At 37.5% G+C, this 19002-nt stretch overlaps 1 protein-coding gene across 1 annotated transcript; it reads left to right on the top strand.

The window, feature by feature from the left end:
* Window positions 1-10782: 10782 nt before the first annotated feature.
* Window positions 10783-18085, top strand: eif4g2 (eukaryotic translation initiation factor 4 gamma 2). Its single transcript, XM_011490874.3, has 21 exons — window positions 10783-10977; window positions 11934-12041; window positions 12158-12214; window positions 13097-13222; window positions 13323-13425; window positions 13526-13657; window positions 13740-13806; window positions 13887-14038; window positions 14131-14241; window positions 14314-14496; window positions 14687-14825; window positions 14903-15069; window positions 15147-15251; window positions 15391-15495; window positions 15574-15669; window positions 15748-15963; window positions 16053-16311; window positions 16390-16594; window positions 16701-16909; window positions 16987-17108; window positions 17179-18085. Exons 8-21 carry the CDS (start codon window positions 13955-13957, stop codon window positions 17242-17244), a joined length of 2067 nt encoding a protein of 688 aa, XP_011489176.2. The 5' UTR covers window positions 10783-10977; window positions 11934-12041; window positions 12158-12214; window positions 13097-13222; window positions 13323-13425; window positions 13526-13657; window positions 13740-13806; window positions 13887-13954; the 3' UTR covers window positions 17245-18085.
* The last annotated feature ends 917 nt before the right edge of the window (window positions 18086-19002 follow it).

Below are 19002 nucleotides of genomic sequence, written 5' to 3'. Positions count from 1 at the left end.
AGTTACATTTATTCTAGTGTGTTATTAGTGTGATTTGTTGTTTATAATATTTATTTTAGATTATTTATTTGTGTTTGATTAAATATTTCCCACTGTATTTTCAGTTACAATAAATGGACAAAGTGACTCTATTGGGGGGGGCGCCAGAGGAGGGTCTCGCCCGGGGAGTAATTCAGGGTAGAACCGCCACTGCTTGAGCCTGTTGACCTCACAGTCATCTTAACAGAGTTCTTCTTTGGTGTTCAGCTAAAGCACCCTTTCTACCTTCACCACTAGAATCCATCTTTGTCAAAGTCCATGTTCATATACATCGATCAACATGTTAACGGACTTCAAGAGCCAAACTGCAGCTTGCATGATGTGGGAGTCAGCTGTCGATGCCAACACGTCTCAAATGACAGATGGATAAATTATGGTAAACACGCTGTTTGGCAGGATGAAAAATGAGACACAATAAAAAAAAAAATAAAGAAACAAAGTGAACAGTCAAAACCAGAGCTTTTTTTTTTTAAAAGCTTCCTAATGGAAGACAATCCTTTGAAATACTCTTAAACTAACAACTCATACAAAAATATATTTAGAAATTTAAAGTCCCACTCCCATCATCTTCTGATCTATTTTCAAAACGTTCCCAGTGTTCTTTTGTCTGTGATTACGCTGTTTTTTGGGCCAACTCAAAAAACCTTCTTTCTAGGACAGTTTCTGTAGAGCGGCAGTAGTTCATTAGAAATTCATTTCTGAATGGTGGGCGAGATTGTTGGCGCAGAGCAAACCCGTCCCCCTTCCTGTCCCCCTTCACTTAACACTCTGTTTACACTCTTTCCCACTAGCTCACAGCCCCTCACACCCAAAAACTCATTACTGGTGCAACAAAAATGGCGATCAATATTGGAGCAGTCCAGCTGTTAAGTTTTGAGCCAGATGCCAGTTCAGACGAGGAAAATGATTGAATCTGTGTGAGGGATCGAGCGGCCAGAGAGGACAACAGAAGTTTATCAAAAGATGAAAGTTTTTGATTTTTCTCAAAAAATGTAAAAAGATTAACAAACTGGGCCCTTACTTGACTTTAACTTAACCAACTGAACAGACCTAGTAACAAAAACAAACTGACCTAACCAAAGACACAACAGGGGAACATATATAGTGGCTGATCAGACCACCTGGGAAACGTGGGGGGGGACTAACATTTAACATAGACTACACAGACATTTAACAAAGACTATAAAGACAAGACTAAACACAAAACTTAGTGGAAAAGACAAAAACATCAAAAGTAGAACAAAATGAATAATAACCAACAGAAACAAAGCAAATAAACGTTGAATAAGTCCATTGGTTTCTCCCCTTGGAGGCTTCTGTAGATGGCGCCTGCCCAATTGTCTGACTGGAGTATTTAAAGGCAGTGAAGAGTTGAGCTCCCTTTTGCCAGTCCTCACAGCAAAGCTCCAGGAGCAGAACCTCACCCACACCCGTAGGGACCAGTAGCACTCTCAGCACTGGCAACTCAAAAACAGGTGACATTAATTAAACAAACCCAAATAAGTAAACTAAACATATGTACGTGCATTTGCTGCAAATAAATACTGAAAACAGAATAAATGTGTATTTTAACTCAAAGAAATGTGTGCATTTATTTAAGACTAAAGAATCTGAAATGATAAAATTAAAAAGAAAGTTTGCAATGCTGGTGGGAGGTTACCGCCATTTTGTTTGTGGGTGTGGCAGGGAATGCTGACATCACAATCTGTTTGTCCGCAAGTGGATGCATCAGAATTGAGCTGGGCGAAGCGTATTTTCTACGCCACAATAAGCCCTTTTTCGAACCGCATTTTTTGTATGCTCCTGCTTTACAACAATTGGCATAAAATGGAAATCTAATTTTTGAGGTTAATTTTTATATATATATATATATATATATATATATATATATATATATATATATATATATATATATATATATATATATAATTTCCTACATCATGAAATGATGCCACAAGAATATCTTTAAAAACACAATTTTCATCTGAGAGGGTCTTTAAAAGATTACAGGATCAGCAACCACTACACAAACTAAGTTCTGTTAAATGGAAGTTACTAGGGATGACCAGTAGTCTGATTAGTCCAGTCTGCATTACATGATAAATCTACGAATCTGCATAAACTGGTTTAAAGAAAGGTTTGGTTTAAAGAAAGCATCTACTTGAAACCTGAGCACCTAAAAAGCCTCATCTAAGCTCATAATGGATGAATGTAGGATGGCTTCTCCTGCAACGCAGAATAAATCAATATTCATATATGTCTAAAGCAGAGCCTGTTTCTCCAGTAGTGCACTACAGAGTTCCATAAAGGTGACTAAAGTTTTACATCTTCATAGTCTACTACTGAAGGGAAAACCTGTCAAGCTAATGAAAGAAACTGTGAGAACAGATGTCCCTGATTTTTTCTTTTTAACTTACTTTAAAGACAAACTACAACAGAAAGAAGGTTTCGAGAGAATTAAACTTTTATTTTTTTATTGAAAATTGCTAATTGAGACAAGTCTGGCCATGTCAGAAATTTTACTGTTCGCAGCTGATCACAATAAAATGCAGTACGCATCTAACATAGTGAAGCTAGAAGAACAGCTGTTTGTGATGTAACAAAATGTCCAAACTTGCTTTGTTTTGTACAGAAGATATCAAACTAAAAACTTTATTTATTGGAAGTTTATATTTTATTTGCTTTTTTTCAAACCTTCATTTAACCAAGTAAGCAACATTTTCTTATTTACAATAACTACCTGGGAGTCTGGGAGTACTTGTTAAAAAAGAATCAGTTATGTCATAAATGTATGTCAGTAGTACTTCATGAGGAAAAGTCAAATTTGTCAAAAGCACCAAAAAATCTGTAGTATAAAACTTTTTTTAATTGATAGGATCAGACTGAACGTTCCTTCCAAATTCCTCCAACATCCAACAAACTGAGGAGTCAACATTTTTTTCTTTCTTCCTGTTTGATTTGTAATCATGTTAAATGATGTCGTGCCAATGGTTACTATGGTCTGAATCATTTCCTTGTGACTGTTTTCCCATCTATTATGGTTGTAAGTAAAGAAATACACTATAAAGAAACTTACACTATTGATAAGTGAATATTGTTCACAAACATTTTCCCACTGATTTAGGTAGTTCAGAGTCTCTGTGTGTTCGTTGGTATTTTATTGTCATTTGGAATAAAAGTGTCCACTGTCAGAAATGCAATTTTTTCATCCATGCAAAAATTTGGTCAGATGTTGCCCTTTTATTAGTGCTTTATCAGATAAAAAATCTCTTTAATTTTCCTTCTTTTCTATATATTTTTTTCACTGCATGGTGCTAACAACAGTAGATATTTTTTGTCTTAAAAAAATAAAAACAAAACTGAGTAGCAGCAGGAAAATGTAGTTCAGGTGCCTTTTGTTTGGCCTCAGTCTCAGCTCTGCTGTCAGCGAGTGATTTTGATAAATGACTTCATTGTGTGTTTAGATGTTGAGGAAGGGTGGTTTTTTTTTTCTTTTGCGAATTAAGCTGCTTCTTGGTTCTCACACAATCAGGCCAACAAACTCACCCAAGGCAGACGGTACATTACACTGACAACAGCAAAGCACCTCCTCCACATTTCTTAGCCTGAGAAAATTGTCTGTCCCACAACAATGCTTCTGGGCATTTTGCGGTGCACTGTCACTTGGATTGTGTTGGCAGGCCTATTTTGGGAAGAAGCGCTTGTCTTGATGGATGTGCAGACACTATCCCAAACAACATGAAGGCAAGAGGGTGTCAGGTGTGACAGCAGGTGTCAATCCTACTCTGAAAGAACACTCAAGATCTCTCACATCAAACTCCTGAGAAATAGATTTTTCTGTGTTTAATGTCACTTTTCTGAAAAAAGAGATGTAAAAAAAAAAAGCTTTTAAATCTCTTCTCTGTTCTTCCCAAGTTGTTTCTCGTTAGACAAGCCTTAATTTAATTGTTTGTGCATCAAAAGCCAAAATCCTGATCCAGTGTCACAACCCACTGGGACGCAGCAGCAATAATCCTTTTGTGGATCCTTTTATCAGTCTCTCACATTGGTGTGAATAAAGTTCTGCAGTATTGCTACACTTAACTGAGTTTTGCAGACATTTATTGACGCTCCCTCAAGACCCCTTCATAGCATTTCAGTTGGTTTTGAGGCCTGGGCTCTGACTGGGGCCATGACAAAACACTGATTCTGTTCTTTTGGTGTCAGTCTGTTTTAGACTTGCTGGCATGCTCAGGATCTGCATGTACTAATCTCAAACTGCCTTTAGCTGTGGAACAGATGACCTTAAAGTTGACTTCAGAACACTTTAAAATACAGACAAGTTCAAGGTCAAGACTGTGACTGAAATTTCTGAAGCAAATCTGAGAATTTAAGCAGACTTTTCAAACAAGCTATATTTGCTTGTTGTTTTTTTAACCTTTTTGATTGCATAAAGTCTAAGGATAGCTTTTTTTTGCACTTTGACAATGCGCATGTGATGCACGCTGGCACAGTGGTTAGCGCTATTAAAGGCCCTGGTTCAAATCCCTTTTAAAAGACCACTGGGAACACTTTTACAATAGATCAAAAGATGATCAGAGTGGGTTTTTAATAACCGTTTCTAAGGGGGTACAGTACAGGTAAACAGTCCAGACATTTGCAGATGGTATGTCAAGAAGGGCATCCGATGTAAAACCAAAGCCAAACTATACAAATCATGAAAAAATGGCCTGGGTGAGCAGAAGAAGATGGGTGGATGAAAAAAAAACTTTCAGTTGTGGCTTGAGTTGGCATGGCGATTGCTGTGGACTACTAATAGTCTTAGAACGAAAAGAGGAATGTGTGTTCATGGACAGTGAGAGAAAAGGAAAGGCAGGAGTGGATGACCTAAAGTTGTAGCTTTGAATGTAGAAACTTTGGCAGGTGAAAGTAGAGAGTTGGTCAACATGATAGAAACGTTTATTTTCTGTGTGTTCAAGAAATCAGATAGAAAAGGAGCAAGTGTCAATTGTCATGCCCCCCTGTTAGCTAAAGGAGGAGGAATTCTAAAGGGGGATGGATTAGGTGATCCAGGGTATCCCTTGAGGGGAGAGATCAGAGATGGGGCAGACTTTAACGAACAATGAATAAGGGAAACAGAAGTGATGAAGAAGTGATTGCGCAGAGGGACGATGGCGGAGTTTGCAAGAGATTAGACGAGAATCTCTCTGAAAGTTTGTTATAAAACTAAAAGTTTTCATACATTCTTTTGGATTAAATTATCAAGCCATTGGCAGGTGTGATGTTAAAATAAATGCTTTTGTTAAACAGAATAGCAGTGCTTTTGGTTCTTCTTCCACTTTCGGCTTCTCCCATCAGGGGTCGCCACAGCGAACAAGTCGCATGGTAAATTTGGCAATGTTTTACGCCGGATGCCCTTCCTGACGCAACCTTCTCTAACCGGGCTTGGAACCGGCAGAGGTAGAGAAGGGAACAGGGAGCAGCCTGGAGTCGAACCCGGGTTTCACGGACGGAAGGCGCCGCAAACCAGCACGAGCTAAACTGGCTCCCAATAGCAGTGCTTTTGGTTAAATTTACAAATTTATTGCAAGTCAGACATTTATAACAAAGTCAACTAGCAATGTTGTAGTTTACAATCAAGACCAATCAAAAACAGGCTGCTGAGGACTTATTCGTATATTTATTTGTGCATTGTTAAAGAGAAAACACATCAGTCTTTCATTTTGAATAATTGCTTTGAATGAATTCCCTCCTCGATGTCAAATCCTATGATAATAGGATAAGACCCAAGGTTGAGTCCAGCCAAAGTGCAAGCAGAGCTGGAATCAGACACTGGGCCTGCCATCGATGACTCAGGCAGTCACTCAAGTCAATCCCTATTTGGCACACAGGACATCCACTGGCACTCTGGCTCAGCATATTTATGCAGCATGTGCACAGAATATTAAGTGCTGAAGTTTCATGAACAGGTTTCGGAGTCCTGCACGATAATTTGCGATGCCACACACACCACGTCGGCCGTCACGTAGACCCCTCCATCTGCTCTAAATGATTAAATGGGAAGCAACGAAACCTTGATGTCATAAATGGGAGAAATGTCCTAGACGGCTGAGGACAGAAATAGAAGCAGCAAGCTGGGCGAAAAAGTTTTTGACATAAGAAACAGAGCTGCACAAGTTGGTAGTGCAGGGAGGAGAGGGACCTAATAGATAAAATAAACTATACATAAATCATTGAGAAAAACTTAAAGTGCTGATGATGTGGTTTGTAGTCTAGATTAAATTTACATTTCAAAGAGACTATCTCTTGATGACCCAAATTATTATTTGATAACTTTTAGACAAAGAAAGCTATGATAGTCCTTTTTGTGTTAGGATGTATTTGTTTTCAAGTGTAGGTAAATTGTTTGAAAATTGGCATTTGCAAAACAGAGTTCACTAAATTAAAACGCCAGTCACGCATTTATATCATCATGCACCACGCTATCACCATGCCCATAAAGTCCTCTAAAATTTCAAAAGGTGGGAAATACTGAATCCCAGTGAGAAGTGAGACATTTTGTCCTTCATACATGGCTGCAAGAACAAACGTCTTTCATATTTCAGCACAGAACCCCTAAAAGAAGTCATCAGGGCCCTCCCACACATAATAAACACCATGACAACAGCATGGTAGGTACATTTCAGTGACAGTTATTTTAAGTTGAGTCACATATACAAAGCAAAAGAGCAAAAATTGTTTAATTTCTAAGTAAAAAGAGGACAGAAAGTGAACTTAGATTGAATCCAAGTGGGATCACATCATTTTGTTTACCATGCACCTCCACACAACACCACACTCACACCAGACAATTGGCCAATCACATAGTAGTGCATGATGTGATGTGTCAATAAAAAGACTCCAATAATTCAAAAAATCCGACTGCAAGACGAAAGTGTGCAAGAAAAATGTCTGTTCTCACAGAATACAAACCAGCCATAACAGAAAACTGTGGCTATTTTTTTGCATCTTGAAAAAAGAAGTGGTCACTAGCTTTTGTCCTCATTCATAAAACTTTAAAATAATGAGTGCCCTATGTTCTGTATTTTGCATATAAACCATCTCATGCAGGTATCACTTCATTATTTTCCTCTTTATATAAAATGTTTAAAACATTATAAGGAAAAGGTTCAAACTCACCATTGGCGGCCGGATTGAGGTCGCATTTGAACCAAGGATACTGCAGTAATATGCTGTGATTGACAATCTAGCTCCTCTGAGGATCCCACGTCACTTGATGCTCAGTCCTTTCTGCAAACTGCTCAGATTTTAAGTCACTTTGAAGTGGAACCGAGCGATTCACTGCCAAGCTGATGCACAGCTTTAAGTCATGACACACATTTCATGTTTTGAAAAATACACCAGGCCCTATTTTTCATAGACCACCACATCCAGTTTACACGTAGACAATAGCATGGAAAATCCCTAATAAATGTCTCAGTTTCCTTTACTATTTTTTTCCTTGTTGTCAAATCAGAAAAAGCACATCTAAGGCAAACCTTCTTGTAGATAAGTCGCTCCGTTGCTTCTGGAATGCATGACAACGAGAAGGACTCCACAATGCAAAACCTTGACATCCAATTCAGCTGGAAACCGTTCTTTTCATCACTAACACCTTTTCCTCTACAACTAAGACAGGTCAGACATCAACTGTAAAAAAATGAACAAGGGAGAACAGATCATACTTACTTCGAAGCCCATCGAGACGACTGTTGTTGTGATTTTGGGCTATACAAATAAAATTGAATCATCTGAAAGATGTTAATTACTAAGTAATTCGTGCAAAGAAAGTTGACAAAATCTTGTTGTGTACTGTAAAAAAATGAATTGGGTTCAGCAATAATCACATCTGCATTGAGCAGCATGCAGTTTGTGAAATGTTATTACATGTACCTTTCCACTTCCTACATTGGAATTAAGAAGTGATGCCTGTTGTCTGTTGCAGTTCATCAGAAATTACATTAGCTTGATTGTCTAACCTCCTACAGACATAATTGTTATTGGTTTTTATGCATAAATTTAATGTATATTTTACATATACTTTTCAGTTAGGTCATGGTTTGTCTGAAACATCATCAAATTTGATCGTAAAGAAATTTTAGAGTATGTTCATTTGTCGTAATAATTAAGATCAGACGTGTGTGTGCCAGAAAGACCTGTAGCGCCATCTACTGGCGCAGATGTTGACAACAGCTTTTGTGAAAATTAGGTGAATCAATGTTTTTCCCTAAAGTATTTAGTTATTTTTTTAAAAAAAGTTCAACAATATCAACATGGCCTTTTTTCTGTCAAAGGTTTGGGCTTAAAGAAGTCAGACAAACTGAAAAAGAAAGTTGTTTTTTTCTGGGTTTTGTTTTGTAGCCCCTAAATGCTGTGCTGAGAAACCCTAATGGGAAAACTTTTTAAAGCAGGTATTACACATTTTAATAAAAATGTTTTAATAAAATAAAGAAAATATAAAACTTAACCAAAAAAATATATTAACATGGCTCCTGTTCAGAAAGTTTAACAAATATTGAATAAAACAGACTTCAAATTTGTTATAGAATAATTTTGTATTTGTTATCATTTGATTTAGAGTAAAAAGGTAATGACCAGATCTGACGCAGTCTCAAAAGTTTTTGATTGTTCTGAGCTCTAATTAACTTACCGGTAGTTTGACATTTAAAAAGGCTATGATGTATTTTTAACGGATGATAGTAGGTAACTTTAGACACATTTGATGGATTTATATTCTGATCTTGTCTCTTCTTCATTTAATGTAATCAAAAAAACAAGTTTCTTAAACTATCATGGTATCACTACCAGCAGTCAAATCCCTTCACTGGAGACAAGAAGAGTTGACCAAATGCTTTGTTTTGCAGTTAAATGTCACAGGTCAAACAGGTTTAGCTTTGCTGATGGAAATTCAAAGACCAATGTCCTTTTTGATCAAAAGTCTTCAGTTTATTGTGCACACATGAAGGAGTTATACGACACACAGTCAATACAGAGTAGCCAGACAATCCAGACATGCAGGTTTGACCCTGTCTCAGCTCTGTGGAATCACAACAGCAGATAAAGTAAAGTTTGCACAACTGCAACTCTAGTGAACACATTTCCAATCAATTCTAATTAATATTTATAGAATCCTTTTTTTTTGTTTGTGTTTGTTTCACTTTCAATTCCAAATGTTACACCTGACTTTAGATATGAATGTGTCATCAGACAAACCTGAGCCACACAGAGGCATTATCTGTCTAATCTCTTTCTGCGTGTTTTTACGGTCTGGAAGAGACTCTTCCTGGCAAATCTATGCTTCAAGGAAGACCTTTTATTATTAACTAGACAGTCCAGAAATTCCAATAAAACGTGATCTGATGAAGTTACTCATATGTTAATTGGTGTCATTAAAAACTTTTGAGATTGTGTTTCAGGTTAAAATGATTACAAATTAGTGCTGGAAAGGTTTGTGAAATTACATTTTAAGAAGAGTCAATATTATTTGTGATGGTCAGTGCTGTTTGGCAAACAAATATGAGCTATCCGAGCAGTTTTGACCCAAAATGAAAGTAGTCATGTCGTAGGTCAGCCCTCCATATTTAATTTGTTAGTTTTGCCATTGAATCATCTTATGGTAGTGAAAAATAGCACATGGCTTTTTTTAAACTAAAACATAGAAAGTCAAATATATATATATATATATATATATATATATATATATATATGCACTCACTCACACACACGCATTGACTTGGGGTCACAAGGTCACAGAATGTCCAAGGCATAACACTTCTGTGACACTCGAAATGTATTTTTTCTATCTTAGAAAAGTCAATTATATTCCTTTTTTTCTAAAAATGATTTGTATAAATGATGTTTAAAAGTAATCCAAATATTATTGAAATGTGGGAAAATATCAATATTGACTTTAAATATTACAACTTTAAAGAATTAATTTTAAAATCAAGGCCTGTGGATATAGAATCTCCAATTTAAAACAAATAGGTAACCCAATTTTTTTTAGCACCATAATTTACTATTATATAAAATTACAACTAGGGATCCAAGAACGGTTTGCTTAGTTTGTTAAAAATCTTTACTCCCTTTAATAATAATAATAATAATTAGTATTGTTATTATTATTATTATTATTATTATTATTATTATTGTAGTTTTTGTTGTTGTTGTATTAATTATTATTATTATTATTATTATTATTATTATTATTATTATTATTATTATGACTTGAGCCATTTTTAAAATGTATTTTCTTTCTATTTTCTTTTTTATGTGTGTACCTGGCTCGAGCAGTTAACATTTGAATTGAGGAATTTTGAAGCACATACACTAGAAGAATTACACTGTGGCATTGTATTTATTTTTCTTTGTTTTGGATAGCACATTTATAGTAAAGAAGCAAAGATTACAATTTATATTTGTTACATAAACAATTTATGTAAATCTCCAACCAATAACTTTTCGATAAATTAAATGTATTTTGAAAATGTTGTGATTTGAATCAGTGTTTATTTTCCATGCATTTAACTTAGTATGATGGTTATAGAATTCCTCATCGTGAAAGGGTTCAAATGTTTTCAAACTTGTCTCATCGTTTCCCTGATAACACAGAACGTGCTGAAACTGTGTTGCGAAATGACGGCGTTGCGTTCTGCTTGGCAGCACGTCACGCTGGTGGGAGGGGCTAAAATATCCGTATATAAACTCGCGTCTACGTAACGTCCTCTAGTCAGCAGTATTTGGTCGATGTTTGCTCCGTCTGAGCAAATAGATTTCACAATTTAGAACCTAAAGGGAAAAAATAAACTAAAAGCGCTTCGGTATTCCGTAAACGTATCGAATATTTATTTTTAAACTTGTTTATTTATTTCGTTTTCTTCTGTTGAGAAAACAAAAGCGAGTCTGAGTCCTTTAGTGAAGGTAAGACGTGTCTTTTTTGTCTAGCTAACACACAGAAGCTAACATACCGTTCCAGGAGAAAGTTCGACGAAGTTACTGTGGATTAAAATAACGATCGATGTTTTGACACTTAAATTTTACCCTTTAGCTTAGTGTCACTAAAAAACTATACAGAATCCTGACTGTTATTTGTATTTAACATGCTGTTCTCTTACCGGCGGCCTCGAGAACAAAACCCTAAAGATGTCGCTGTCGACACTTCCGGTTTCGGAACAAAGGCCATGTAAATCTAAGCCTGTCTCGGTTGTATTTATTTCATAAAACTGGAATTAAACCCAGAATCGGCTCAATATAGACGTATTCTTGCGAACTATTTTGTCATTTATACTGAGTATTTCTGTAAACAGAGACGTTTGACGTATTTTTTTTGTGAAGTGTTCTTAAATAAAAAAAAAATGGGCCTTTCGTTCTTTCTCGTGAAGTTACTTGGGATTAGTGACATATCATATCCGTTGTTCTTTTTCGCTCTATCATAATCTGAGCTGTTGGGCCTTATTCTGCTTGTGGATAATCGTAGATCTTTTTTATTTTATATATATATATTTTTTTATTGGCGAGGGTTGGTTTGAAATGATGATCCACAGAGTGACCTATATATTCATTTTTTTAATAGTCTGTTAAATTCTAGAGCCTATAAATGAACAAAAAAGACTTTTAGTGCGACACACAACAAGACGGTCTGTATAGAAAAGGTTTTGTAATGACTGTAGCTCACGGTTTGCTGGAACAGTTAGCTTAATGCTAACCTCGACTGACTAGTCACGCAGGAAGTGTGTTGTGCGCTTCCCAAAATCTTGAATAAATTTAGACTCGTTTGAATTTTTTTCCTTTTTCTCTCTCTTAGAATTTATTTATAGAATTGGTTCTTATTTAACGGAGTTTTCTAACTTGTCTCTTCGTTTCTTGTTGTCTTCTAGGACGATCTTCTTCTGCCCCATTCCTAGAATTTGATTCTTACCACATATTCTTTGTCAAGCCGCCAAAGTGGAGAGTGTCATTGCGCAAGGGGGACCTTCTCGTTTCAGGTACTAAATGCACTTTACTAAAAATAAAAAATAGAATATTTATATTTTGCACTTTTTGTAGTTAAGGAAGTGTATTTAAAATGTATTGACCTAAAACTAATCTTTCTGGATCACAGTGTGGGCGGAGGAGGTGGGGGTGCACCTCAGCACTATCCCAAGTCTGTCTGCAACGGGTAATTTGACTTTATTTAATTTTTACTATCCAGAGCAGAAACCTATTTGTTAATATTTTTGATGGTTTGAAATTAAATAAATTAAATTTCTGCATATACAAATCTATGTAAAAACCACTGGTTTTTGTGTCCACAAATCTATAATTTTTCAATGATAATTAATAATTTGTTTTTATACTATCTCCCTATCATTTCTTCCATGGTTTGTTCCCTGCCTCATGCTGGAACAGTTTGTTCATTTGCTGTTGAGTCTATACAGACTGCAGCCTATTGTGCTTATTCCCTACCAGCGTCAACCAGCTCCATTGTTTCTTACTGTTATAAGAGTCTCCAACAACATCAAGTTAAATGTTATATCCAGAAGTCTTAGATTTAAAATGTGACACAAACTTTTTAGTTTTTATTTATTTTTAAACTATTACCAGAAATTTCTGGGCTGAGAAGAAAGGCATTCTTCTCGTCTAAAGAAAATAAAATTCCAAAGAATGGCAGACGGCAGCCTTGGCATGCATCATGTGTTTATCTTATGTCATCTGTAACAAACAGCCAAAACCCTCTCCACTTAGTAAAACAATAAATTTTAAGTGTAAACATCAAGCCTTGTGAAGGCCATGTCCATAAAAGCTCTGCCTAGGCTGAAAGACAAACTATGAATTTTGTGACAAGATCTAAACAGAACCCTGCTGGGAAACATGAATTTGCGTGAAAGACTTGAAGTTCAGAGCAACAGAAGTTGGTGCTTAGGCGGAATTATTACCAGGCACCTTTTGAGCTTTGTTCTTTTATTCTATGGTTGGTGTACAAAAATATGTTCTGCTATATCAGAAATTCTTTCATATCAGCATAAATATGTTCTCCCTAATATAATTGTGTTTGTAACAGCGAGTTCCTGGGGAAAACCCCAGGTTCTAGCGTTCAGAGATGGGTACCTTCTCGAAGCACTAGACGAGATGCTAACTCCTCCAAAGACAAAGGGGAAAACGATGCAATCTTCAGAAAAGTGAGGGGGTAAGTTCCAGTCACAGAAAATTGTTTTTTAGCACCCTGAAGAAAAAGGTTAAATCTGTAATGGCAGACTGACCTTACAAATCCCTTTGTAAATCTGCAGCATACTTAACAAGCTAACTCCTGAGAAGTTTGACAAACTGTGTCTGGAGCTCCTCAATGTGGGTGTCGATTCAAAACTTGTCCTCAAGGGAATCATCTTATTGGTGAGCATTCTCAATCTTTTTTAATTATAACTTTCAAAATTAAACAAATTACTCGTTAGGAATGGGTACCTTGGGGTAATGATTTTCTTTTTCTCTGTAGATTGTTGACAAAGCCCTAGAAGAGCCGAAGTACAGCCAGCTATATGCACAGCTATGTCTTCGTTTGTCAGAAGATGCTCCAAACTTTGAAGATCCATCAGAAGAAAGCCAGTCGACACAAAAGCAGAATACTGTAAGTTTTCCTTTAGAAGTTTATTTCAGCTTCTCTGAACTTGGTATGTTGTTTTTTTACATGTCACATGCTCTTTTTGCAGACCTTCAGAAGGCTTCTGATCTCAAAGCTTCAAGATGAGTTTGAGAACCGTTCCAGGAATGTTGACCGTAAGTGAAATACTTTTTCAGTAGGGGTGGTCGGGACACTGAGCAGATGGTTGAACTGTTGTTTATTTATCTGCTTGTAGTCTTTGACAAACATGACAACCCACTCACTTCTGAGGAGGAGGAGCAGCGGTCTGTGGCAAAGCTCAAGATGTTGGGTAACATCAAATTCATTGGGGAACTTGGCAAACTCGATCTCATCCATGAATCGATCCTCCATAGGTGTATTAAAACTGTAAGTTCTATCCGTTGTATTTTGTAATGTTGCTTTATTAACTACATCGCTTTATTGGATTAAGAAAATAAAAAACTGCTCATATTTTGCAGCTTTTGGAGAAGAAAAAGAGAGTGCAGCTTAAGGATATGGGTGAAGATTTGGAGTGCCTCTGTCAGATAATGAAAACAGTGGGGCCTAAACTTGACCATGAAAAGGCTAAGGTGAGTGTAAAGTGGGATGACTGCTTCGATGTCCTTCTATATTTTTTAATATAACCTAAATTCCTCTTTCAGTCATTGGTGGATCAATACTTTGGCCGAATGAAGTCCTTATCAAACAACAAGGAGCTGCCAGCAAGGATCCGGTTCCTGCTGCAGAACACGGCGGAGCTGCGAGACAACAACTGGGTTCCTCGCAAGGCTTATGTTGACAATGGACCCAAGACTATCAATCAAGTTCGTCAGGATGCTGTAAAGGTTGGTCTGTCTGATCCCCTTTGCAGTACTATTTAACAGTTTCATTGCTCATCCTTTCAAAATTAAAGCCCTTGGTTGGGGTTTTCTTGTTCGTTTTTCCTCTTACCTTACAAATTGGTTACATTCCTCTGTTGCTTTCGACTGCAGCTCATCTATCAAAGATCTCATGTATTTCTTTTTTTTTTTTCAGGATTTGGGCGTTTTTATTCCACCTTCAAATGATGCGATGAGAAATGAATTCTTCATGGACAACTCCTTTCTGCCAGCAAGGATGAAGTTTGACCGGGAGCCTGTCGGTAGGCTGGCTGACATGTTTGGACAAATGCCAGGTTTGTAGTACTGTACAGTATGTAAAAGAAATGTTAAAAAAATAAAAACTAAGTCTGTGTTGTCTGTCTTTGAACAGGTATCGGTATTGGTACTGGTCCAGGAGTAATTCAGGACCACTATTCCCCTACAATGGGTCGTCATCGCACCAACCCGCTGTTCAATGGTCACAATGGACACAATGGAAGCAGTTCACACCAGCCTCAGTTTGAAGCAGGGGGCAAACCATTCACTAAAACAAGCCAGGTAAACATCAATATTTGAAAGGTTTTTTTATTTTTTTTCCTTTTTAAATGTACTAATCATCATGCCAAACTTTAAAGGGGCAGAATTCACCAGTTTTCAGCCATAAACAGAATCATTCTGGACCTGCAAAGGATATGGCTTCACGGTTCAACAAAAAAGGGGGGAAGCTCAATGCTGATGAGGTACAGACTCTTTTAATGCTTTAACTTGTTGTAGAAATGAATTCCATCGTTAGTCATTTTCTACTTTAAAATGATAAACAAAATGATACCTTATCTTTGGACAATCTCACTCACAAACCCAATGGCTTACCATGTTTAGATCAGTCTGAGGCCTGCACAGTCATTCATCTTGAATAAAAACCAGGTGCCAAAGCTGCAGCCTCAAATGACCATGATTCCTCAAACTGGTTCACCATTAGGACAGGTAACTCGTTTTTGTTTTGCCTTTTTATTTGAGTAATTTTTGTGATGCAAGTGCTTAACTTCTCTAAATAACCCACAGCTTGGTCTCAAAAGCACACCTCCTCCAATTCAGGAAAAACCCATGAAATCTAGCAAAAAGGCCCCTCCCACAAAAGAGGAACTGTGTAAAATGACGGTAAGTTTGTTGGATTTCATATTCAGTTAAATTTGAGGGTTTTTGGTTTTTGCTAATTTGACAACCTCCTGTTTGCAGGAAACGCTAGTTGCAGACTACCTGAACAGCAAATGCATTGATGAGGCAATCAACGCTGTAAAGGAGATGAAGGTTCCAAAGCATTTTCTGTCTGAGATGTTGAACAAGATCATAGTCTATTCTCTGGACCGGTCAGATGATGACAAGGAACATGCAAGCCTATTAATTCATGCACTCTGCTCTGAGGGCATTGCCACTGGTGATAATCTACTGCAGGTAATGTTAAAAAAATATAAAAAGCATGAGCAATTGTGGTTCTGCATTTTCTTGAACATCCGAGTAACTTCCTGTTTTCTATTGTCTAGGCTTTCCTTACTGTTCTGGACCAGAGCTCCAAGATAGAGGAAGAGATCCCTCTGGTGAAGTCCTACCTGGCTCAGTTTGCAGCACGAGCCATCATTTCTGACATGGTCAGCATTGCAGACTTCTCCCACCATCTTGAGAATGGAGCACACTTCCCGCTCTTCCTGCTGTGCCTGCAGCAGATGGTCAAGCTGAAGGACCGGGAGTGGCTGACCGAACTCTTCCAGCAGAGCACAGTCAACATGCTGAAGATGCTACCTGGTATGAGCGCACTGGCTCTGCTGTTGAATTAAAAGAGTTGAACTTGATTTAATAACATTTCTTGGTTTTGTTGCTCAGAAATTGACCAAAACAAGGACAGAATGCTGGAGATTTTGGAGGGCAAAGGTCTCAGCTTTCTGTTTCCACTAATGAAACTGGAGAAGGAGCTGCTGAAGCAAATCCAAGTTGATCCCTCTCCACAGTCCATCTACAAATGGATCAAAGACAACATCTCTCCTAAACTCCACACTGACAGAGGCTTTGTCAACATCCTAATCACAAGGTACAGCAATGAAGAAGTCTGGATTGAATGTTGACTTAATTTTTATCTAGAGGTACTTCGCTGTTGTACATATCTTGAATCATACTTCATACTTGTTTTCATTTAGCTTCTTGCAGTACATTGCGTATGAGATCAACCCTGACGATGACGAAGAACAGTTTGCATCGCCTAGTAAGGAGCAGCTGGATGAAGAGAAGCAGAAGCTGCTGGCTTTCAAGCCTGTTATGCAGAAGTTCCTTCACGATCACATCAATCTGCAAGTCAGTGCTCTTTACGCCCTGCAGGTGCACTGCAACACCAAGGGCTTCCCTAAAGGTACGTGAAGTTATTTTCATTTATTTGTCAAAAGTTGATCTTCTTCGATGTAATGTCTGCTCCTTGGTTTCCATCAGGGATGCTGCTTCGCTACTTTGTAAATCTTTACGACATGGAAATAATTGAAGAAGAAGCCTTCCTCTCATGGAAAGAAGACCTCACCCAAGAGTACCCAGGAAAAGGAAAAGCCCTGTTTCAGGTAATGTGACTTGGCTTTTTATTTTTTAGTAGGCTCAAGCTTTTTAGCTCAACTTGTCCTTTTCTTCAAGGTGAACCAATGGCTAACCTGGCTGGAGACTGCAGAGGAGGAGGAGTCAGAAGACGAAGATTACTAAAATTCGGGCCAAAGCCATGTATTAATAAGATGCAATGATTGAACTTGTATGTTCCGTGGTATTTTCTTCTTCTTACGTCTGTCATGGTTAAAATTCTTTCAAATGAGGTGTGTTTTCTCAAATCAACTTCTTTTTTTTTTTTTCTTACTTCAGTCGAGCCTTGCAGTAGATAAACATTGAACCTGGCCAGGTTTGTTTTATTTAATACTGTGCAACATTGGATTAAAAGGTGGACCCTCTGTCACTCTTATGCGTCACCAAGTGCTGCCATAACTGCCTTTCACCGTTTACAGAAAAGAACAAATAATTGTTTTATCTGGAATTGTCAATGGGTTTTCAGCTGCACTTTGTAAACGTGAGTTGTTGCAATAGGAAGATACTCTAAAAGTTTGCTTTTTTTAAATTCTGTTACCGTCAAATACTGAAGTTTCTTTTTTCTCCTCAAGTTCCTCCATTTTTAAACTGGATTTTAATATATTTAACAGGCCATTTACAACTTGCACAATGATTTCATGCACCAACATTTACTTAAATAAATCGAAAGCTTTTCATGTATGCAATGTTTCATGCTGTAATTATTGTGGCCTTTTCTTTTTTTCTTCATTAGTCATCTGCATATACCTCTGACATATCTGATTATACTTGAATGTCTTGGGTTTTTTGACATTAACCACAGCTCAGTCTTTGCTATGGTTGTTCGCCACTCGTCAGGTTTCCAGAAATCATGACACGACAGTAAAATGTTGTATTCTTTGATTAAAAACGGTGCTGCAGTTTCCCATTGTGTGAGAGCAAGCTGAGTTTACAACCGCAATCGTAAATAAAGGTTTTGTCTTGACGATTCCTCTCGTGGTTTTTGAAAGTTTTCCTAAGGTGCAGTGGGGCAAAAAACTAGTCTGCCACCGATTGTAAGTTCTCACAATTAATATTAAGATGAGACCCCTGTTATTTGTTAGGTACACCAACTGAGGGACAATAGAATCTAAGAGTTTAATTATGGTGGAAAATTAGTATTAGGTCAATATCAAAAGTTCAACTCAATAATTTGTGATGTAACCTTTGGCAATGACACTAAAAATAATTCTTTCACAAACTTGCTGGTATTTTGGTCCATTCATCCATGCAGATCTCCTCTAGAGCAGTGATATCTTGGGGCTGTCGCTGTGCAGCAAGGACTTTCCACTCCCTCCGAAGATTTACAATGGGGTTGAAATCAGGAGACTGGCTAGGCCATTTCAGGACCTTGAAATGTTTATGAAGCCACTCCTCCATTACCTGGTCAGTGTGTTTGGGATCGCTGTCATGCAGAAAAACCCAGTCATCTTTCATCTTCAATGCCCTTGCTGATGGAAGGAGGTTCTCGCTCAAAATCGGACAATGCAAGGCCCCATTCATTCAGTCGTCCTAGACCCTTTGCTGAAAAACAGCCCCAAAGCATGTTTCCACCCCCATGCATCACAGTAGGTTTGGGGTTCTCCTTCAAACATGATTTGTAGAGTTCTTACCAAAAAGTTTTGTGGTTTCATCTGACATTCTCTTAACCCTTGTGCTATCTTAGATGACCCCACCCTTACATTGAGGTGTTCTCCCTACCATGACAAAGGTGGATAAAGGTAGAAAGATTTCATGTAATCCATGGACACCAGTGAAGATCACAAACCACTGAAGAAAAAAGGTTCAGAGCACTGTCTAGTGGGTCTAGATGACCCAACTCCCAATGTTCAAGTGCCTAGGATAACACAAGGGTTAATTACGGAC

The sequence above is a fragment of the Oryzias latipes genome, chromosome 3 (genome assembly GCF_002234675.1).
Source record: "Oryzias latipes chromosome 3, ASM223467v1".
In the NCBI taxonomy this organism is placed as follows: domain Eukaryota; kingdom Metazoa; phylum Chordata; class Actinopteri; order Beloniformes; family Adrianichthyidae; genus Oryzias; species Oryzias latipes.
The sequence above is the reverse complement of the archived record's forward strand: the minus strand, read 5'-3'. Positions and strand labels throughout refer to the sequence as shown.